Source organism: Nematolebias whitei, chromosome 11 (genome assembly GCF_014905685.2).
Source record: "Nematolebias whitei isolate Nwh7 chromosome 11, NemWhi1, whole genome shotgun sequence".
Classification (NCBI taxonomy): domain Eukaryota; kingdom Metazoa; phylum Chordata; class Actinopteri; order Cyprinodontiformes; family Rivulidae; genus Nematolebias; species Nematolebias whitei.
In genome coordinates, this window is record NC_056508.1 from 36,998,665 (window position 1) to 37,022,785 (window position 24,121).

Here is a 24,121-nt window from a genome sequence, read left to right on the forward strand (position 1 = left end):
ACCTGAGGGTCATTCACAGCACATACTCTGAGCATGACATAATGCATGAGATTGGCCATAATGTTTTCAACGTTTGATTAAAACACCATTTCTCATCATAAAATTCAAACAAAGCAAGTAGCCAAGTTTCACATGAAGGAAATCCATTCTACTTTAAATTATAAGCATATCTCAAGAAAAACACTTCTTTGATATCAAGATTAATTTCAAAATACCCTTCTTACAATATTGTAAAATGTACGTATAATCAGAAAAACAGCACATAATTTATTAGACTTCACTATTTATGTAATTAAACTAAGCCAAAATGCAGAAAGTTAAAAAATAAAAAAATAAAACGCCTTTAGTTCCACCATGACTAAATCCATTAGGGGGTGGTGCTGATCAAACTGACCTCCAGTAAGAAGGAGCCTCTCTTAAAAGAATTCACACTTTCTGCTGCATTTTCTGCATCACACAATTAATACATGGAGGAAAAACATGAACTTTGATCAGTTGTTGCTTCTCATCAGTCTGGGAAACGTTAAGTTCAAACAGTTTGAGACTATCATCCCACAGTGAAGACTATTGACAAGCGGAAAACTTTTAAGACTTTTATCCAGCTTCCCAGGAGGCGCCTCCAGTAGTTCCTTCAAGTCAGATCGCCCAGTGAGTGATGTGTCTGACTCTCCAAGCCTCATTCAGCAGTTTATCAATGCTGAAATTCATGGCCCTATACGGTAGTTAGAAAAATACTGAAAAGACTGAAAATTCACCACCTATTTATATTTAAATGTTTCGGACTAATGCTGAAAAAGCTGTAGCTGTAGAGTTGTGGGCAATTTGTTTAAACCTTTAAAAACATGAGAAAACTTGTGATTTTGTTGGCTCCAAAAGTTAATCAGTCGTTCACCCTAAAGACTTTCTGGGAGTTTCATTAGCATTTATCCGGTGGTTCATGAGATTTAACCCTAATGACAAATTAACACAAACACACAGAGACATGGGCAGAAACATAGCTTTTAAAATACAAGTAATTTTTAACCTACAAAACAGTTAATTTGTATATAACCAGAGGATGCTTACTCTGGTTGTAGGTGTTCAAGTTTGGAGGGGAGAGTAAGATTCCAGCAGGAAGGTGAGTATAGAAGGTGAGGTTCACAGGTTGGTGTATGAGGATGAAGAGGTAAATGAGATATCTTTCCACTTGTACAGCATGTCTGTATGAAGAGGGTTGGTTTTAGGATGCTGGTTCAAACCCAGGCTGGAGGATGAAGGTAAATCTCAAACTTGAGAACACAGGAAACAGATTCTCATCTGCGAGGAGCACAAAGAAAAGAGGATTCATTTACAATACCGGTATCTTCAATTGCACTAGGGACTCTGGCTGCTCACTGATAAGCAGACAACGTCTCAGCGACACCATCCTCTGCAGCTTTGGTCCTTAAATACAGCAAGGTGGAGAGAACTCTTCCCTGCCACTCAGGAGCTGCAAAAAGGCCACGTACTGGAATCTCTACAGTCTCCAGTCAGCCATCACAATGCAGCAAATTTTCCCAATATAAAACTCCTAAAAGACTTGACTGCACTAATAAATAGTATCACAGCTGCCCCAAAATTAAAAAAATATTTGCCAACTTGCAATAGAGATGCACTTCACCGCTCTGCTTTAATTGTTGTTAATTGATTTAATTTGTGGGTAACAACTTAAATGTGGTCTTAACAGGCAGGAGTTTGTTCTTCTTAAATATTCACAAATATTGTTTAAAGATCTAAAGAGCGTCAGGTCAGCAAAATCAAATCAAAATGTTGTAGGTAGGTAGATAGATAGATAGATAGATAGATAGATAGATAGATAGATAGATAGATAGATAGATAGATAGATAGATAGATAGATAGATAGATAGATAGATAGATAGATAGATAGATAGATAGATAGATAGATAGATAGATAGATAGATAGATAGATAGACTTGTATTGATAATTTAGAAATGTGTAGAAATATTGAAAATTTGCATGATTTAAAAATAATCTGATAAAGGTCTATGGTCTGAACTTGCATGTGCCGCCATCTAGTGACAAAAAGACTCAACAACAAAACGACTAATGATCTTATTGCATAGATTTTCTTTTAAATATAATTTATTTAGAGTGAGTAAAACATTATTGAAATACATGAATTTACATTAAAAAAAACTTATATTAGTAAAGAGTTATTTACTTTGTTCTTCTTTGACCTGTTTTTCTTGATATTATGTTCTGCATTTCATGCAAAACTGTTTAGAATACATACAGCTGTAGAAGGAGCTAAAGATAGTATTTTTCTCTATATTTTATTTTTATTAACCTTTATTTAACCGGGCAAATCCCGTTGCAATTCAGATCTCTTTTGTTAAGGCGACCTGGGCCTGGAGGCAGCCTAACATGCATGTTTTTGGTCTAACCACAAAAGTAATAAGCATAATTACAGGATGTGTGAATGCTAAGTGCTGAATAACTTTGCTCAGAATTAATTAAAGTGATAATGAGCAGAACACAAGCTAAATGCTGAAATGCTAGCTAAAAGTCAAATACCGGTATACTGAATTAACTCCATGCATCCAACATCTTTACCCGCTTCTTCCTTTTTGGGTCACGGGGGTCGTCAGTGCCCAATGTAAAGCAGTCACTGTGCGAGGGGCGGGGTACACCCTGGACGGGTCTCCAGTTCATCACAGGGCCACATGGAGACAAACAATCATTTATTCTCTCACTCACACCTAGGGACAATTTTAGAGTTACCAATCAGCCTAACATATATAGTGCCAAGTCACATCAGGGCACTGAACAGAAACATTAATGTATATAACAATAAGTTAACAAAAACATACATATAAAATAATAATTAACACTATTTAACTGAGGAGCAGACTGCTTTGAATTTAACTCCATCACAGAACTCTCATTTTGAGCAAACATGAAGGCAGCCTGTGCAGTGGAAAGGAAAAACTCCCTGGAAGAAACCTTTAGCAGAACCAGGCTCAGGACAAGCGGTCGTCTGCGTCGACCGGTTGGGTTTGGTAGGAACAGATACACAATGGCAGGTCGAGAATCACATGTTAAAATAGAAATAGTATCAAATGAAAACTATTCAATTGTAACAATTCACTTAAGGAAATAAGGTTAATTTGTCTTCCAGTAGACTAAGCCTATAGCAGCATAACAAGCCAACTCTAATTATAGGATTTATCAAAAAAGAAAGTCTTTAGCCAAGTCTTAAAACTGGATAATGGGTCAGCCTTACAGAGAGAAACTGGAAGTTGGTTCGACAAGAGAGGAGCCTTTTAACTGAAATATCTTCCTTCCTTTCTGCTTTTGGAAACTCTAGGGACCACGAGTAAGCCTGCAGTCTGAGAGCGAAGTGCTGTTAGGAAAATATGGAACAATAAGATCGCAAATTTAAGATGGAGCTAGGTTGTTGAGAGCTTTGTAGTTTACAAGTAAGATTTTGAATTCAGTTCTGGATTTGATTTCATCACAAGCTTTCTTAACATTTATTTCAATGACAGGAATTAGAATACTTACTTTATGAAAAAATGATGAAGTCTGTTATCATGATGCATGCTCAATAATCCAGGTAGAAAAATCTAAAAAAGTTACATCTGGTCCTATGGACATTCAAAAAAAAAAAAAAAATTGTAGAAACGTTTTGTCTTTCATCCGAAAGACTTCCTCAGTCTGAGGTGCTGTATTCAGCTCAGTCTTATAAATAGCACCTTATCATAGTGGATCAACCAGTTTGCTGTTGACTGCCAAACCAGGCTGCTCACATAATCAAGGAGGCTGTTTACTATTCAGACTTTTAGATGAAGTCTGTTATTTGTAAAGATGACTCAAGTTAAATACTTCTTCTGTTATATGTTTGGGACTCTAAACATTCAACTCAATCAATAATGAGCATATTGAATTAATTGTATTCTTGTCTATATCATTCTAAGTGACAGAAGAAGGCTGTTCTTTTCACCTGCTTCAATCCACCTGGCCCTGGACCTTATGGAGGCACCCTGGGCCTTATTTAAGTGTATCGTATCCAATTTATACTGTAATTTGTTTGTATTCTTTTTTCGTCTTCACTCCCAGTTTAATTCACTGTAAAGTGGCATTTAGATCTTTGATCACCATTATTTCTGCCCTCATTTTCCTGTTTAAACCTTCTCCAAATGTAATTGAATGTGTTCGGATGCTAATTTTCAAGTATTCCCATTTAAGTATCAGTGTTTCAATTGTATTATAACTGGTTATATCTGTTGGATTAGTTATTTAACGAACTGACAAAACAAAATTTTTTTTTTTTTGGACATGCTTCCTGCGACTCTTTCTTAAACACGGCGCCGCCTTCCGCGCGCCGTCGTGCCGCTGATGACGCAGTTACGCTGCGCGGTCACGTGACGCAGCGCAGCGGCCTCTCCTCTCCTCCTCTCCTCGGTCCTTCCCAGGGTTCAATGAGCGCTGTGTGGCCCCACCCCGTGTCTCTTCAGCGCTGTCTATCTCCTCAATGTAGGCTACTATTCTCGGAGGGAGAGAACGCGAGAGAGAGAGAAAAGGCGAAAAATACAATCCGCGAAGAATCGTTTTACTTTTACTTTTAAATGTTTTTGGCTGGCGTTCACCTTCGTCGAGCGGCGGCCCGGAGAGGAGCGGCCTTCACGGTGGGAATGTGCTGCTACAACAACCCCGCGTCCTATTTTTTCTGAATGTAAAATGCACATGTAGTGTGAAGCCTGTGGCGTGTTTACGCACCTCGAATTCAAAGGGGGGGATGTGTGTAAATGTATGTTTGTATGAAAAGGTGTGTAAACATTTATAGGCCGTGTGTTTAGGCTGTAAAAACCGAGCCTGACAGCGGGGGTTGATTTTTCACCTGCAAGGGAAACGTGGATACATTTCGAGGGATTCTGACATCTTGGTCACGTTTTCTTTTTCTTTTCTTTAGGCGTTTTTGAGAAACTGATCGTCCCCTTGCAGAGGGATTCGTCGGAGCCCATTTCGGAGCACACGTGTGTTATATATTTTAAAGGCAAAGGCTGTCGGTGCGCAGTTTTGGAGGCTTTGTGGTGATGTGAGGGGCTGATAACATTTTCTGCAACAAAAGCGAGGGGCAGAAGAAGGAGGCCCTTTGGAGGAAAAAATACAGCAAGGAACAGCCATATCACAAACAGGACAAATTAGGGGGATTTTTGGATCGTTTTGGAGTCGAGAAAGGACAGGAAGCCGTGAAGTGGGAGCTGTCTTCGATGTAGAGAAATGAAAAGCGTCCGGATGACGACGGAAGGAAGAATATTACACATGTAGCTCGTTCGGGTGTCAATATTATTTCTCTTCCTGCTTCTGTGTTCCCGACAAAGACAACCGTCGGGGGTGAGGTAGAAATAGCCAAAGAGTCTAAGTACACACTTGTGGAGATGTTTGCTAAGAAAGGCGACGTGAAGACGAGCCGCGCCACAGCCGGGGCGAGCTTTACGGACAGGCCGAGTTCAGCTCCTTGTCACGGGCAGCAGTGAGACGCGAGTCCCCGGCTTTTTGGAGATGCGAGTTAGGCTGCTCCTGCTGCCTCCGTTTGAGGTGAAATCCCGCTTTTGGATTACAAATCTCAGCCCACTTGATGGGGAGAGGGATTGAGTAAAGCTAAACGAACACTAATCTGCATGTGAAGGAGGAAGGAAGAATAATACAACAAAAGTAGGGATCTGGAAACTGAGACAGCGGCCTGCTGCCCCTTTTTTCTTCTGACAGCAAAACACGGACATAATTTTAACAGAACCGAACCACGGACAGATTTTTATCCTGTGAAGCAGCCCAGTTCCATTCAAACTGGGTAAATGTGTGAAACCTTGTCAAATCCGAGGGTGAAACGAGGGGATTAGTTTCATTTATTTATTTTTGTTTCTACAAATCCACCCCCCTCCCTCTCTTGCACTACTAGTCCTTCCACCTCCTCTTCCTCCTCCTCCCAAGGATCCCCATTTTTCTTTTTCCCTTTTTTTTTTTTTGTTTCTTTTTTGGAAAGATGGGTTGTTTGGGCAACAGCAAGACGGAAGACCAGAGAAATGAGGAGAAGGCACAAAGAGAAGCCAACAAAAAGATTGAGAAGCAGCTCCAAAAAGACAAACAGATCTACAGAGCAACACACAGACTACTACTTCTAGGTGAGCTTGGTTAATTAATTTCTTCTTCCCTGGTGTTTTTACAGTGAAGGCCTCTCATTTTGCACAGTTGAGGCTCTGCTTCCTCTCTCTGCATAACCTTCTGGGATGTTGTTTTGGGAAACATTGTCAACAGTGTGACTGCCATTGCATAAGGCTGAAAAGCAAGGCTTGGCTTCCAGCATGCTGTCATATTAAAAGTCTGCAGCTGTTAATGATGTAGGCTTGAACATGGCATAAGAAGGATGAATTATGGATTGACCGTTTGCATTCATCAAACATTCTTTAATGCAAGAAAACTGGTAACAGAATGCAGAAAATGCTGGTTTGGTTTTACTTAGGTCGGAGTAGATTACAAAACAGCTGCTGGTTTATGGTTGTTTAGTCCAGATGTAACAACTAGGAGGATTAATGCACAGCTAACCTGTAAGGTTCAGTATCAGGTTGAACGTGTGAGTGAACTGGAGGTGGGCCGAGTCTCTCACATTACATAAGAGACCAAAAAAAAAAATTGTCTACCTCCTTTTTAAAAGCTCTTCTCTGTTCCCGTCTTGTATTTCCCTTCACAGGTTTATCACGCATTAAAGAGGCAATGTGGAAATGGTGATATTCAAGTAGTTTATTGTTGAGAGTGTGCAGTTGGTGTTTAACAAGTCCGTTTTGTTTATTAGGGAGGAAGTTGTGGTGGCTTTTGGAAAGCAGGACAAGACCCACATAAAAATGAAAACAATGATGCGCTTTTAAAGGCAGTTCCTTTTTTTTTTTTTATCTGATGAATTAGGTGTAAAACTTGCAACCTTTAAATGCTGGAAGAATTTTTTTTAACATATCCACAAAATAATCTATTGGCAGCACTCTTCTCCAGCTGCAGTGGACAAATATTTGTTTGTTTCTTTGTCTAAATCTAAATTTGCACCCAAAAAAAAGCTAACTGCTAGCATGCATTTACACTCATTTTAAATCCTGACAGCTTTTTCCTTACTCAAGTTAAGTTTCTGTTTGCCTCCTGGATTAAAATTAATTGGTTTTACTGGATTAACAAGGCCATTTTAAACTCCTAATGGCATTTTGCCCCATGTCAGCATGTCGTTTCACCTTTATTTGCAACTGTCAAAAGAGAAAGCTAGCATATGAAGCTTTGTTTGATTGACACAGGGTTATACAGGTATGACCTGTGATTAGATCCTCAGGGAGATGTTGACTTTCAGACATTATCCCATCATGCTAAATTCATGCATCAGTTTTGATGTATGAATATAAACATATCAAAAACCTTAAATACTTAGTAAAGTTATACATCATTTAAATAAGTTACTTAAAAAATTTAAACGTGTGCCGGTAATTAATTTGAGATTAATTTTAAGCTCAATCTAGGAAACAACATAGTGATCTTTTTTTTTTTATTTTTTTTTTTATAAAGCTATCTTGGCAGTGTTACATACAATTTAAATACTTTTACGTTGTTTTGAAATTGTCAGTAAAAAAAAAAAATTGCATTTTGATTTTTGCTATTTTGGATACACAACCAAAGTTATAAAATAGGTGGTGTTTTTCATGTCTCTTCTGTATTTTAGTAGATTTTGCACTTATTTTACAACAGGGGTGTCCAATCCTGGTCCTCAAGGGCCACTATCCTGCATGTTTTACGTGTTTCTTTTCTCCAGCATGCCTGATTAAATGGTTGAATTACCTCTTCATGTTCTAAAAAAGTTAAATCTAGTCCTCTGGACATTCAAAAAAACAAAACAAAGCAAAACAACAAAAAAAATGTAGAAACGTTTCGTCTCTCATCCGAGAGACTTCCTCAGTCTGAGGAGCTGTATTCAGCTCAGTCTCTTAAATAGCACCTTCTCAGAGTGGATCAACCAGTTTTGCTGCTGACAACCAAAACCAGCTGATCACATGATCAAGAAGGACCATCAGCCTCACCAACCTCTTCATGTTCTGTAGAAGCTTGTTAATCACCCATTGATTCAAATCAGGTGTGTTGGAGCGGAGAAGTATCTAGAACATGCACGACAGTGATCCTCAAGGATCTGGATTCTGCAGCTCCTCACTATATTTCTGCCTTGTCTCACAGTATGTTACAATATGAGAAAAAACAAGGAGATGGAAGAGAAACAGCAGGGAAAATACACTGACTTGAAGTCATCAAACAAATTGGAGAAAGTATTGCACGATAATGGTAATAAAAAAAAAAAAAGTCCTCTAAGTCATAGGTTTTATGTAAAAGTTATATAATTTGTTTTTAAAATTCTCACAAAAGCGTTGGAATTAAGAAAATGCATCCTCGGTTGAAATGAAAAACACAATTTGAGGAAAAAAAGAAGTTTAAGCAGATTGTCGCTCTAGAAAATTCAGGTGTGTCTTAACACCTTTTTACGGTGGCCGACAGGTGCGAACGAGCAGCAAACGGCGAAACGAGCTGCAAACACATGTATGATGCAAACTCCAAAACATGCACAAAAATAAAAAAACAGCAACAGAAAAACTGTGTAAACAAAAAAATGCTGCAATAACAGAAAATGGAAGCAAAGATCTACAATCAACAAAAAAAGTAAAATGCTGCAAATAGTAAAAACAGCAAACTCGCTCCACAAAACGAAAGTGCTCCAGACCACTAGGGGGAGTCGTAGGGGGAGTCGAATAAAGAACAAATCATAAAAGGAAGTTGGGGGAAGAGAGAAAGTATTACAATATTATAGAATAGCAGCACAGTTACGTAGGTAATGTTAGCATGCTAGAGACTTTGATTTACAAGTTTGCATCTCTTATGTGTCAGTCACTGCATTCGGAGGTCTGTATAGTAGACGCCTCGTTGAGCGGGCTGGCCCGCTGCAGTACATCGGAACGTCCGCCATATTGAATGTGGCAGATCTGTCGGCCAACTAATGCAAGGAAATGGACTGAACTTCATAAAGCACTGTTCTACAAAGTGTTTTAAGTTGATGCCTGTCATTCACACACTAATATATTTTGAAAACAAACTGGCACCAATGACATTTGTAACTTTTAATGTGATTATTAAAAATGTTTACTCGTAAACACTAAACCAATGTATGTATTCTTTCGAGTGTTTAAAACTACTAACGTGTGTGTAACACTATTACTGTGGCGATAAATATAGAAATATTCATATTTAACATTTAATCTGTGCCTATAATAACCCGATCCTGAAGTGTAGATGTGACGTGGATTTTTTTTTGAATAAAGAGAACTAACATTCACATTTAACTGATTTTGATGAATCACATCGATGAACCAATATATCTTTACAGGGGGTGGGGGTATATGCAGTCTGTGTGTGCATGTGTGTAAATTATAAACCTTGGAAAAGAATGGTCTTGCACAACTTTTTCTGTGTTGCCACTCTGAATGAACGAGGCATCTTCTATGTATCGATTCACTTTAGCCACATTCAATACAGCGGTGGCGTCGACGTATGATTCAGCGCTCAATGAGGCGTCTATAACCTTTTCTTTCTTCCTCCAACTTTCTTTTATGATTTCTTCTTTGTTCGACTCCCCCTAGTGGTTTGGAACACTTGCGTTTTGTGGAGCCGTTGTTTTTGCAGTTGTTTTTACTATTTGCAGCATTTTTTGTTTGCGTTTGTTTTGTTGATTGTAGAGCTTTGTTCGTATTTTCTGTTGTTGCAGCATTTTTCAGCTGCATTTGTTTTTTTTTTTGTTTGTTTACTTGTTTTGGAGTTTGCATCATGCATGGGTTTGCAGCTTGTTTCGTCGTTAGCTGCGCGTTTGCACCTGTCGGCCACCGTACCTTTTGGGTAGACAAAGACATAAGCAAGGATCTTTGTAATAGAATTGTTGCTGCCCACCAATATGGGAATGATGAGACCATTTCTAAAAAAAACTGGAGTCCATTATTCTACATAAAGGAAGATTATTCACAACTAAAACACAAGACCGTGGTCAGATTTACCAGGAATAGACATGCCATTTAAATTTACATTCAAGTCAAAGCAGGTACTTTTTTAATAAAACGGCAAAGAAAAAAAAAAGCTGCATCCCAACTTTGAGACTTCAGTAATTTAAATGTTCAGTATTTTTATAGTATGAACACAGTGAAGTGTGTTCTGAACCACTCCATATAATAACTATGCAAATAATATTAATGTTGAAGTTAATGACAAGTCAGGCTTCTTTACAAACACTCCCAGTAAGTTCTTATTTTCTTAAAACTACAATAACATGACATCAAAACTGGTTTTAAAACATACACTTTAAAAATTCAAACGTAATTAATTAAAAACAATTGGAACAATGTTTCAGAGATGGACTCTCTAAGGCAAAGTGGAAATGTTTGAACATAACGTACAGTGCGTTATTTGGTGGAAGCCAAACGCATATCAGCTTGAAAATGTCACACAAACTGTCAAGCACGGTGGTAGAGTTGATGATGTGGGCTGGTTTTGCAGCCACAGTACTCGGAAAACTCATTGAGTCGACCAAATGTGAAGCCACCTGTCAAACAACTGAAGCCTGTTTCGAGTCAGGTCGCACAGCAAGATGAGACTCCCAAACAGCAGCAATTACATCAAAATGGCTGAAAAAGAAAAGAACCGGTGACCCAATCAAAGTCCGTACTCCCAATTTTAATAGAATTTCTGTGCTGGGATCTCTAGAAAGTTGTGAATACCGTAAATGAATGCTCACATGCCTTAATAAATCTAAACAATGTTGTCAGACTGCATGAACCAAAATTTTTCCACAACAATGTGGGAGACTGATAAAGTCACGCAGGAGACAAATACTTAAAGTTCTTGCTGATAAAGATAGTTCTATAAACGGTTGAGAAATGCAACGTGCTTACCTTTTCCACAGATTGCTTCTGCAAAAATGACACCATGGAAAATATCACACGTTGCATTTAACTAACTTTAAAACCTGATATTAACCGGTTGAGTTATTCTCTGATGACTGTTGGAAGATTAAAGGTTTCCTTGTTATTAGTCGATTATATAAACTGTAGATTGACAATCCTCTGAAATATCCCAGTCCCATATTTTCTGGGCGTTGAGTGCAGGTTAAAGTTGTCAAATACTAGCTAAATTAGTACTGGATAAGTTAATTTTAAAAGTTGTATCAAGTTTTTTAATCTTGTTTCTTTGCCAGACAGTTGATTTGTTGAGGGTCTTTGATAAAGCAGGGGGGAGTTTGTCCCATGGAAGTGTTTTCTGTGTTCTTCATTTTCTGTCAACATTAAACCAACATGTAGCATCACCTCTGATGTCTTGGCATTGTTAGCTTTTTGGAGGGATGCATGCAAGTGGTTTTGTTTGAATACCCAGAATCCTTCAGTCTCCAAACAATAAGGACAATCCAGACTGACACTTTCTTGCAGCCACACCCATGACTTTGGTGTTTTTCATGTATGAAACAAGCTGATCTTTTTTGAAGGAGTAAATAAATAATTATTTGGTTTAGGCAAGTAAAATGACTTGCAGTGAGTTTTTGGTTTTAAAGCTTAGGTGAGATCAAACAAATGCAAAATAAACTAATGAGCCAGATATAAGAAAATCCTCAGATACGGCAAATACTCCACAGCTTGTTATACTACAATTTAAGGTGCTCGCTCTTCTCATAGATGTGCTAACTGCAAGTTTGACATTACAAAGAGAGCTGTGAGGTTTTTTTCTAACAATCACATTTTTTGGGGACTGACGAGGTAAAGCTAGCTTCCCAGCAAGGCCACGTGCTGCCAGTTTCAGTTTGTTGTCAAATACATTGCACACAAACCCAACACAATATTGTGCTGCAGGTTTTGCACTCAATGTAAAATTAGGTAAAAATCCAGGTTGTATTTTTTTATAAATACTTTTAAGAGATTGATATTGTGGCCACCGTAATTCTTTAAAGTTGAATCAGTGTCTCATGTAATTTAGGGCATTTTGAGGGGTTCTAATAGATTTTTAATTTTTCTTTTTTATTTTAGAGTTACAACACACTTATTGCAATTGGAATCTAGTATTTTAACAATAAATTTTAACATAAAAACTTGAACAAAATGCTCATAAAATTACAGAATTATTTGTTTTATTGGTTGTTGGGTTTTTGTGGAGTTCATGTTTTGGCTCTATAATAACCAGTCGGCTAAACTTCTGCTCCATCTTCCAGGGTTTGAGCTGCCACCTTTGCTGCACGAGGTTTTTATTGTAAGAGGCTGCATAATGTTAACTCTTGTGCACCTGCCTTCTGTTATTCTTGTGGAAGCTTTGGTTCACACAATTTACAGGATTTCTGTTTTTTCAGGACTAGTTTTAACAGACGTGAAGTTTAGTTGCTTTCTAGACTTCTAAACTACACAGGGTTTTAACGACAGTGTTCAAAGTGATATGGTTGATTTTTAGATTTTGTGGGATGTGGTATTTCAATGATACCACTCAACCTTATTGAAAAGTCTAATTGTCTTCTGGATTTAAGGTGTGCTCATTTTTTTTTTTAATTTATTTTTGTTCCTTTATTTTTGGTCACAGGAGCTGGAGAGTCGGGAAAGAGCACCATAGTGAAACAGATGAGGATCCTACATGTGAATGGCTTCAATGCAGAGTGAGTATGATATAAACAAAATCCTACAAGTAAATACACGCAACAACTATTTAGTCCAATATGCTTTTATAATCAAGAAGCTGATGATGTGTCCTCTGGAAAACCTCAAATCCTGGCTGTACTTGCACCTTCTTCTGACACTCAAAGATTAGATCAAATGTCCAGTTAATATATTTCACAATGTATTTGCTTCTGTGCGGCATACAACTCAATATATTCCTAAGTTCACAAGATTTCAGAAATACCCTTTTGAAAATATTTGCATATTTCCCACATTTTTTGTCCATGCAGGTTTTAGACACTGAGAACCAGTCATAGTTTCAGGAAGTTGCTTTTAGCTTTTGCCAATCATTAAGTGGTTAGGACACACAAACGCCTTGTTTCCCTTCTTTTATATAAAATTGTTTAATCATTTGCAAACAAGAGCACTTCCTTTTTGCTGCCATACAGTTGCCATTTTACTTCCTAATATGCACACAGGTGTAGTGCTATAGTGTGCTGATATTTTAAGGCAGTGCATAGGTAAACTGGATACTGAAACCAAAATATCTAAAATAAAGTCTTAAAATTAGCATCAAGTATCTACTGTATCATTTGCTTATTATTGATTACAGTGGCTGGATAAGGACTACCTTATGTTGCCGCTTACATTCTAGCAGATGTTTTGTTGGTCTTTTGTGCTTCTGCCAGGGTTAGGTTATAACAAATGTCCAAGCGTCTAATCTGCAACCTTATGTTTTTGACACTTGAGGAAAAAAAGAGGATCTTTGGATAATTTGTTGGAGATAATGTGGATTAGGTGGAGGGCAAAGGTGCTGGACAGATGTGGTGCACCGAGGCATCTAGAGATGGCATGTAGGGAATATACCTGAAGCACAAGTCCAGCAAACTTAACTCCTCTTCAGCAGAACTTCTCCATCTTGACAATTCTGGTGACTTTCAGCCCGAGTGTGTCGCAGGTAGGCCTCTACCACTTGTATACTGCACAGTGCTGCTGTATGGTGATTGGTTCTAGCTGTGCCTCAAATTTGGTGTTAATGGCAGAGGTGATGCATCATCAAGGTCATTCTCATTGTATGTGGTGCATGTGGTGGAACAAAATTGTGTACTCAGGGTACCAGTTACATCCAACAGAAATATAAATTGTAAAGAAAAACAGTAAGATCTAAGATATGAACTAAGAAATAATAGTACACAAGTATGCTAAAATTTGCTCAACTAAGAATACGCTAAGCACTAATAGTACACTAGTACTAGTACACTAATAATAATAGTAATAACAATAATAGTACACTAATAATGAACTAATAAGTTTGCTAAACTAAAAATACACGAAGCACTAATAGTACAAAAACAATGTGCTGAACAACAGCAGCACGAACATGTCTGTGTGAGCAGATGAGTACGAATGACTACATCAGCATGAAATAAATCAGCTGCGTGAGATCAGCAGCACTTATTAACAATCAAGTGGCATTACAGTGATTTTCTTTCTTTTTTTTTCACAGTGATAATCCTAGTTAAATGTTCATGAGTCTAACTGCTTCAGAGTAGAAGCTGTTCCTCAGTCTAGTGGCTCTGCACTTTATGCTCCTTAACCTCCTGCCTGAGGGGAGCGGGGCAAAAAGTGTGTGCTGGGTGAGTGGGGTCCTTCATGATGCAGGTGGCCCTCCTGCATCAGGAGGTGTAGATGTCTGTGAAGTTGGGGAGGCTGACTCCAACAGTCTTCTGTCCAACCTTCACTGTAGTTGATGGGTTCTAGTAGGTGAAGCAGAAAACAACTTGGGCAGCTCCAGATGCAACAATTCTGGTATTGAAAAGTGATGAGTCTATGAAATGTGATGTTCAATCTGGAATTTATTTTTTCTTGCCATCGTTGTTTAAAAAAGTGGAATTGACTGCTGCTAATCTCAAACTCTGCATATTAGAGTCGTTTAAACCACAAGAACATTAACCATGAACCAGTGTTTTTGCAGGTTCATTAAAACTTTGTCAGATTGTTTTAGGCATAACATTCTTAAACTATAACCCAATAAAAACTCTTAAAACCTTGAAATGTGTCACTGTAACAGATTTTAAACAAATCAGACAAGAATACAAACTGAGAATAAATCACACTGAGAGCCAAGAACCTAAATTAATTTTATTTATTTATAGTTATACTTTTATTTTGACTGGTTTTGGCGACAACTCTTAAATGAGCAAGCTGCTTGCTTTTTCCTGCCTATTTGGTTTTTGAATCACACTCTAAATTATGCATTACACATACAGGAAGCAAAGAGAAACTTCTGTATGCGAGTTTGTGTGTTGGTGACTAAGCATGGGTTGGGTCTGCTAGTGGTCATGTATTGGTTGGGACTGAAGCATCTTTGCAAGGTTAGACTAGAAAATGAGCACCTTAGGCAGACTAAAGCATATGACCCAGTGCGTGACTCCACAACGCTGAACAGTGTGTGTGTGTCCTTGTGTTTGTGTAGGAAAGTGTCTAAATGTGCATGCCTGTTCATGTTCTGTGTGTGCGTGGGTGGCAGATTAATGCAACATCATAACTTGTATATCTGACATTACTGGAAGTGTCGGGCTGATTTGGTTTAGCATTCTGCTGTCTCGTGTGCACTAAACTGAAACTCCATATTAGCTTGATTGTTTGACTATAGCATTTAACGTATCGCATTTAGGAACTTTTCTTGGTGATTGAAATCAAAACGGCAGTGTCGCAGACAGTTGCTTGTGGGTCTTCACATGACAAAAATAGTAACATGTTTTAATGAGTACAGATCCTCCAGCCTGGCACAAATATGTTGATTTGGGACATAAAGTGTCCAATGATGCTAGTGATAACAGATTCAAGATGAATGGTTTGAGTGTTGTGGTAAAGTCAGAGTAATTGACTTGTGACTGATGGGTTTTTGGTGTTGGTCATGTTTAGGGGAAAAATTAATGAAAGGCTCACTTGGGTCTTCTTTTAAAATTGACTATTGAAGCGTCTTGGTCAGTGTGTTTAACTTTCAGCTTTACCACTAGGACTTTCAAGTGTTTAAAACAGAGGACTGAAGCTAAAGCTGCTTTGCCATTGATAAGTGCAACTCCATTCAGCTCTTGTCTTATTGGTTCTTCACAGGTGTAGGTGATTTGGCACTGTGACTTGTTTCCCCGCTCTCTGGGCGGGATCGTCGATGCAAAGTTGGTGGGTTAGTTCGGTTTGGTAGGCGGGGTGCTCAGTCCTGTTGACGGGGTGGGGCACCCCGCTTGTATAATGGTAGGGGAAACACTGGGAACCACTCCACCCATTATGGTCCTTAATCGTCCTATAATCAGACTCTAGTTTCTTTCCTGACACTGCTTATAAGTCTGGGTGTAGCCTTGCTCACCATCATCTCCAATAGTTCGCTGTAAGTGCGCTCATTTCTTGTGGCACCTCTATCAACACGATCAGTGGCCAATCAACGGCTGCTGATGTCAAAATCATCACCTCAAAGCAGTTCACTTGGAACCTCAAACAAGATGGTCCCATTGACCAGGCTGACTGGGAGTGGGTAACGGCAGTGGGCAGGCCCTTAACTGCTGCGGCGTGATATGGAACCGATGAGAGTTGAGATGGTGGCAAAGCACCAAATGTGGGACCTTTTTGAAGGGTGGGTGCAAGCACCACAGTGATGAACTTCAGAGTCCACAGACACAAATATGTGACGACCTTTACACCATTCAGTGGTTTTAATCAACATTTTATACAGAAAATACCGGTAATTATATTATTATATTTTCCTTATATTCATGTTATTTGCTGTTTCCAGATTGTTTTCCTTCATATTTAAACTAATTTAATCTGTGGATTTGCTTGCAAAAAAACAGTTAAAAAAAACCCATTTCTATTGTGTTGAAGTGGCAATTTTTTTATTATGCACAGAGGCACCTTTTAAACAAAATGATTAATTTAATGTTTTTATTTACCTAATAATTCTGAATTATTTAATTTCAAATTAAACGACCTAGCTTTTCTTGAAGGGGTGCAAATCACTCCTTCAAGTAAGAAGTAAACAAAGATCATCCTGTGTTAAGAAATGACATTGTTACTGCAGTTATGGTCACCATGAAAATGAGCGTGATTTCATGAGATCTCACTCAACCTGGTAATACTTGGAGTATGTGCGAAGTAGGAAATTACTCTAAGCTACTACCACACCAAATTTTCGGCTGCACAGTGGCTTAGTGGTGAGCACTGTTGCGTCACAGCATAAGGTCCTGGGTTCAATCTCGGGTTTGGACCTGGGGTTTTTCTGTGTGGAATTTGCATGTTTTCGTGTGTACGTGGATTTTCTCTGGCTGCTCTGGCTTCCTCTCCCACAGTTGAAAAACGTGCATGTTTAGGCTGCCTTCAGGCCCAGGCCTCTCCTGATAAGGAAATCCGTGCTCTCCATGGGATTTGCCTGATAATATAAAGGTTCATAAACATATATACTTAACTCAATATTTGTAAAATTGACTGAGTGATAGACATTTTTGTGTTTGCTAAGGCTGTGGAGGCCATCTTAAATCAGTCCGACTCTAAAAGTTGGTCAGTTATAGATGTACATCTATTGATTACTGTTTGAGAGTTTCATTAAAATCTGTTCATTAGGCCCTAATGAAATGGCTACCATTGCCCTAATGATTTGGTAGCTCAGTGGTCAGTGCTGCAGTCCTGTGATCCTAAAGCTTCAGGTTTAATCTCAGGTTGTGTCAGGAACGGCATCCAGTCTAAAACACTTGCCAAATTCTCTTTCTCTATTTTAGTTCACTTTTTATGATAAACGCAATAGGCACACGTAAATCCAGGCAATTATGATATGCCTGCCTTTTGGTAGCAGGCAGTAATCAAACTATAAATTATGCCATTTATTTTGGGGTGAAGACAGTTCATTCTGGTTCGATGTATTACAGAAATAATCAAAACAAAGACAGTAAAATTTAGTAAAATAGTAGCTGCAAAAGGAATTATTTTAGAAAGCAAACTTAACAGAGTTTCAACTTCAATGTATAATGGGTCCAGAGCAACAGACTTAATTTTTTTAGATTTTTCTACCTGGATTATTGAGCATGCATCAGGATACTTAAATTTAGTTTCTTGTCCTGAGCATGCCTGTGGCAGCATCCAAACTCTCTTGTTTATTAATTTATTCGTTAGTTGATCTTTCGCACCTTCTTTGTCTCTTCCTTTTTGTTACTTAATAAATTCACATGCAGTTTCAGTGGGTTCACCTCTTATGTCCATTGTAAACACTGACTGACTGCCTCTGTACTGACTGGAGGTGGAGGGGCAGCATTTTGTGAAGTACCGGTAGTTGCTTTGGCCTTGCAAACAGCATCTCGCATGAAAACTAGTGTCATGGTGCCTGCTCGGATTTTGTTTTTTGGCTGGTTGTGCACATCTTGATTTGTATCGCTGTGCAAGTGGCACATTTTAACATGGGAAAACCAGCAGAACAGTCTGCAAGACGGTTTATTTGTACCAATATCTGATTGACTGAACAAAACTCAAGATGGCCTAGTTATTACAAGTATTACATAATTAGAAAAACATCTTAACGATAAAGCAGATGCATGTAAATGTGTTAGTTGCATAGGAATAATGTCTTGTGTGCGTGACATTTTTTGGTGTCAGTTTTGCTGATTAGTGGCGTTTATTATCTCTACAGCAATGCTAAACATAAAGGAGGAAAACTACTGCGACTGCAGCTCGCCTGATGCATCATATAAAAGGCCACTCTTCTATGTTGACATCACAACGCACTCGTACCAGGACCAACCCTCCATTACAATCTTGGCATTACTCTAGACTGTAACATACCTAAAATATTTCTGTGGTTTTGAATCCGACTAAAAACACGTTATATAACAAGCGTTTACCAGCCAATGCTTAAACTGCTCCTCCATTTGTTGTCCTTGTTGCATTGTTTCTTTCATGTGTATGTATAAGATTCAATACTAAAAAAAATAAAAAATAAACTTTAGCCAGAATACATCACTATTAAATTATTTGTCTACTATACGGAAGACTCAGCTGGTTACTTTTTGGGTCAACTCAATCTTTTAATATTACAGCTGAACCCAAGACAAAACAAAGTGAACCAAAAAAATGAAAAGTGGGAAAATAAAACAAAAGACTGGGAAGACGAGGCAATGAAGAAAGCACTCTCAATCTTAAGACTGGAGTTGGTGTACACACGCACAACCATGTGATTTGTAATGACTGTCAGTTTGAAAGTATAAACAGGGCCTTCTCAATCCCTTTCTAACCCGATGAACTCTTTGCCCTGCTCTTCCGTCTTTCTTTTGCCTCAGTTTATTGGTGTGACCTCACAGGTGACACGTCTTGGAAAACAAACATCTGCTTTATCTATGTTTCTAATTAAAGCCTTGTCAGAAATGCTGAACGTTTGGCATCAAGATGAGCAGCTAAAACTTGTGAATAGCTTAGCATCAACGTAGCAGCATCCCAACAAGATCTTATCTTTTAGATGAAATGTGAACGGATTGTTTGATTTTGTCGATTAAACGTGCAGATTGCATCACCTACATTAAGTTATTTTACCGTTGGATTTTATATTTTCTGCATATTTCATACTCTTGAACCAGCGTGAACCTTTTCCTTGATGGGGGGGAAGGTAGCCTAGAAAAATAGAGGCCAATCTCACCCTTTGTCATTGACATGGAACCATTGTAAACACAATGCGCTGTTGTCCTGGCAGGCTCAAGGTGAAAGATATACTAACTGGATCACTGGTTGCCTTTTATTAGAAACATTTCTATCACCAAGAGTCCCAAATGTCTTGTACACAGTTATCATTCACATCAGACAGACATAATTTCTTCTCCACGCGTGACAGTGAAGGTCTGCTTACCCTTCCAGATCAAAAACAAACTCAGCACGGTGCACTGCAGTGTCCTTTTTAACACTTTTCATATTTGCAGGCTAAATTAAATCATCTAAAGTTCAATAAAGACAAAAAAAACATATGTTTTTCCTATATTGCTGGCACAGAAATCAAGCCAACAGAGTTTTATTTCTTTTGGAAATACTCGACAGGATTAAGACTAGTTGGCTGTAAATTATTGTCATTTAGCTTAATCAATTCTTTCAGCAAAATATTTTGTTAAAACTGATGTCTTCTAACTTTCATAAGTTGTATTACACTTGCATTACTTTTTTATTATATCTTGGACAAATTTATAAAATCAGGCAGCTTAAATAATTCTTCATATATATTACGGTAGTGTAAATGTTCTGTTTGTTTTTGCTTTTATTCTGATCCATGATCATCTCTGCTCTATTTTTACACAATGCTCACCCCTTTTTATTTCAGAGAAAAGAAGCAGAAAATTCAGGATATTAAGAACAATATAAAAGAGGCTATTGAGGTAAGTGTCTTCTTTTAATTATTTTTTTACTTTTTTTTAATACTTGAGCCTAAAATCAATGAACACTTTTAACAAATAGGGCAAGACAGTCTTTTTTTTCTTCAGAGGTCAAAATGATGTCAATCATTGTGTATTTTCTTTGTTTGTGACAGACCATAGTAACAGCCATGAGCACCCTGACACCACCTGTGCAGCTGGCATGCCCAGAGAACCAGCACCGGATCAAATACGTCCTCAACCTCGTCAACCAGAAAGACTTTGATTTTCCATCTGTGAGTGGCACTTCATCCGACACACACCCACAATCAGAAATATTATTTCTGCAAACAGATGTTTGACGTTACTTTTTGACGTTCTGGCTCCTCACTAAGTCAGGAATTAAAAGGTTATAACAACTTATAATTTCCATCCATTCATTATCTTTACCCGTTACTTCTTTTTGGAGTTGTGGGGGTCACTGGTGCCCATGTCCAGCAATCACTGTGGGAGAAGCGGGGGACACCCTGGACAGGTTGCAAGTCCATCACAGGGACACATAGAGACAAACAACCATTCGATGTCACTCACAGGGACAATTTCACATAATGTAATTGTACTAAATTTTAGTTTAAACCTAAATTACTTTTTTTTAAGTCCATATGAAAATCTTTATAAATTGTTTTAAACCCTTCAAGTTTGGGATTTTCAAAATGTTGCAAAGTTTAATCTTAAATCTCTGACATCATCTCTGATTACTTCATGCTGTAAGCTCTTTTATTCATATATTTTTGTTTGTAGTCTTTATTTTTGCAAAAAACAAAACTAGCATTACCTATTTGGGGCAGCATTGTAAGTTAAGACATCTTTAATTTAAACAAGAACTGAAAATGGATTATGCAAAAAAAAAAAAAAAAAAAAAAACTAAATGCATTTAAGAACAGGAAACAAACCAAAATAAACTGAGAATGAAATTAGCATTTTTTTTGAAGGACTACAAGTTTCGCACAACTTTTCATGCTGTAGTTTTAAACAGAGTTCTTGTGTGATTTGTTAGTGCTTGGACAATGTGTTGTAAATGACTCTCGGCTACTACCACGCCAGATTTTTAGCTCAATATATGTAAGAATGACCGATTTAAAGCTATTTGTTAGCTGTGGAAACCATCTTGAATTTGGTTGACTCTGAAAGTTAACCAGTTGTGGGTGAACAATGAATGAGTCTCATTAGAATCCATCCACTGGTTCTTGAGATATTTTGCTAACAGACAGACATATGAACACATAATACTTTATTGCTGGCATTTCATGGCGGTTCCATAGCAATAATGTTATTTTCTATTACGCCGGTTTGTGCTCTTAGTTATGTGCTGCATTTGTTTCATCTCCTGATCCATTAACATTTAAAATCATTTTAGTAATTTAGTATAAAAATAGTTTAAAGATCTGTAACCTATTAAAAATTAATTTTACAAATGAAAAGTAAGATTGTCACAGCTCGATAAATCATATTTTTCTGGTGTCATTTCATTGGTTTTTCATCTAAATTGTTTTGAAACGTCACAGGTGTGTCGAGCTCTTCCTGGAAAATTACATTTGCAGTTGAACCAGGTTGCCTCAGCTGTGTTTGTGCTTCCGTGTGTCAGTAAAGTCCCAAATTCCCAGGTGACGGCCCGTGACACAGGTGTTGTGTCAAGACGCCGTGTTACCGACACTGTGGTTTACCCATAACCCCCACAGGGAGTGTCTGTGTGGGTTTAGTATTGTCAGTGGGACGCTATCATTAACTAATTGTTCAAACCAAGAGACCTAACTGCAGAGCCTCGGTGTTCGTTCAGACACCTGTGGAGCCGAACATAATTCAATTTTCAGTTTACTCGGTCTCACCTGTCAGTGGGAGCTGATTTTAATTTAGCCTTAAAGTGTCACCAAATAACTGTTCACGTAATAATCACAGGAGGAATTCTTTCACCAGATTTAATGTTGTCGTTTGGAGCGCTGATAGGAAATCTGATGTTGGAGCTTTCCAGACAATTTTCAAACATTCAAGTTTTAAACTCTAAAGTCTACGATGAACAGACACGATCATGGTCTGTCATGCTTTCAGAAGCTGAGTCAGCAGTTGTCACTGAGTAACTGAGCTAAAACAAAAGATCTATAACAGAATTTGCATTTAAATCCTTTTGTTGCATGAAACTCTGTATTTTATACCTCTGCTAATAAATAAATATGCAATATAAGTTGTTAATGTTATGCTATTTAAGGGCCACATAAAACATCTGGAACATCGTGAATGCAGACCCAAACTGGTGTTGAATGTTACCATATTCAGGTCGGTAAGAGGTTTTATGTGTTACAGGGTGTTTTAGTGGATCAAAACTGCTGAAAATTTTAACTTTCCTGTTGTTCCTGTGTGAATTTTTGTTGTTGCTGCAGCTCATTTTAATCTAAGACAAAAGGGAGGTAGAATTTTGGACAAATCTGTCAAAAATGTGGATTAAAAATGCACCCTTATAGATGATCAGTTGCATAATTTATGCACACACCTAGCAGCGATGAGCTCATTGTCCCATTCTGAGTTGATGCTTCTGTTTAATCTCAAAATCGTCCTGCAGTGTGTGTGACACTTGCACTGAGCTGTTGGGATGCGCTTATTTATTGCCGTTTATCATCAGTTCCCGCTTGGCTTTACTTGTTTGACTTGTTTTTGACGAGCACTGCATAGTTTCCAAGTTACTAAACAGGATGGCGAAAGTGTATTTTGCCTGTCACTGGAATTTGTATGAGGGATTATGCGTGGGTGTGCGTGGGTGAAGAGAGGTGTGTGTGCTCGAAGGCGTCGTAGACACACACTGTCACTTCCGCTCACACCGTCACATCATTTTCAATACACGTACGTACTTTTAATCTTTGCTCAACGGGGCTTCATGTGGCATCTTTTAGAAATATTTAAGTTTTATTTTGAATCAGCATCTCAGTTTTGAAAAAGAGCAGTAAATTTAGTCAAAATTAGCCAAATATTTCTGTGATCATCAGATAGCACCAGTTGCGGTTGCTAACCTTAATGTTGTTTGCTTTAACGAGCTGGTTCTACCATTAAAGAACAACAGAAACAAACTTTTGTTCCCTACTTAAATATTGGATAATACAGGAAGGTCTGTTCTTGTTTTGAGACGTTTGTACTATTAGTTATTGACAGCTGCGCAATTAAAGGTACACACAATAATGTAATTACCTGTGTTTGTCTGTCTGTTAGCAAAATGTTTCACAAACAGCTGGACAGAGTTTAATTAAACTCTGAGAAAGTACCGTAGTCACTGGATGTACATCTACAATTAGAGGTTGATCGTTAAGAGTTTTTCCAAGTCTTTAAGAACTAGAGCAGCTGCTGGCTGATATACGATACATTAAGCTGCTGGTTGTAGCAGCTACTGCTGCATCTTTATCTTCCAACTTGGTAATCAGAAACGTATACACAGACATAAACCGATAGCCCATTTTTCAAGTGTCCAGTATTGACCTGTTATTGAGTCTAACTCTACCTGAAACTGATTAACTTTTGGAATGGCTGAGCTTGAATCAAGATGGCTACGACAGCCAATCAACTTTGCAAACACAAATATGGCAATGATCGTTAGTTTTATGAATACTTATACCAGGGGTTCCCAACCCTGGTCCTTGAGGAACACCATCCTGTTAGATCGTTTCTCTGCTCCCACACACCTGATTTTAATAAATGGGTAATTTACAGGCTTCTGCAGAACATGAGGAAGTAATTAATCACTGAATCAGGTGTGTTGGAGCAGGGAAACGACTAAAACATGCAGGATGGTGTTCCTCAAGGACCAGGGTTGGGAACACCTGATTTATACCATCACACGATCATGGAGTTCTGTGTGGCAGGTGATACTGTGCGACAACATTGTGATTTGTGACAGTAACTATAATAGAGTGATTTTATTGATAAATCTGTAAATGAAGGTGGTAAACTGAGCAGATGTTGCTGTTTAAATATATATA

At 38.1% G+C, this 24,121-nt stretch overlaps 1 protein-coding gene across 1 annotated transcript in view; it reads left to right on the plus strand.

Moving 5' to 3' along the window:
• The first annotated feature begins 4,367 nt into the window (after positions 1 to 4,367).
• The window catches only part of gnas (GNAS complex locus), a 37,452-nt gene continuing 17,698 nt past the window's right edge, over positions 4,368 to 24,121 (plus strand). The window contains exons 1-5 of the mRNA XM_037684945.1: positions 4,368 to 4,668; positions 4,953 to 6,165; positions 12,656 to 12,728; positions 20,072 to 20,126; positions 20,279 to 20,398. Coding sequence (XP_037540873.1) covers positions 6,027 to 6,165; positions 12,656 to 12,728; positions 20,072 to 20,126; positions 20,279 to 20,398 — 387 coding nt within the window. The 5' untranslated portion in view covers positions 4,368 to 4,668; positions 4,953 to 6,026. The remainder of the gene's footprint in view (positions 4,669 to 4,952; positions 6,166 to 12,655; positions 12,729 to 20,071; positions 20,127 to 20,278; positions 20,399 to 24,121) is intronic.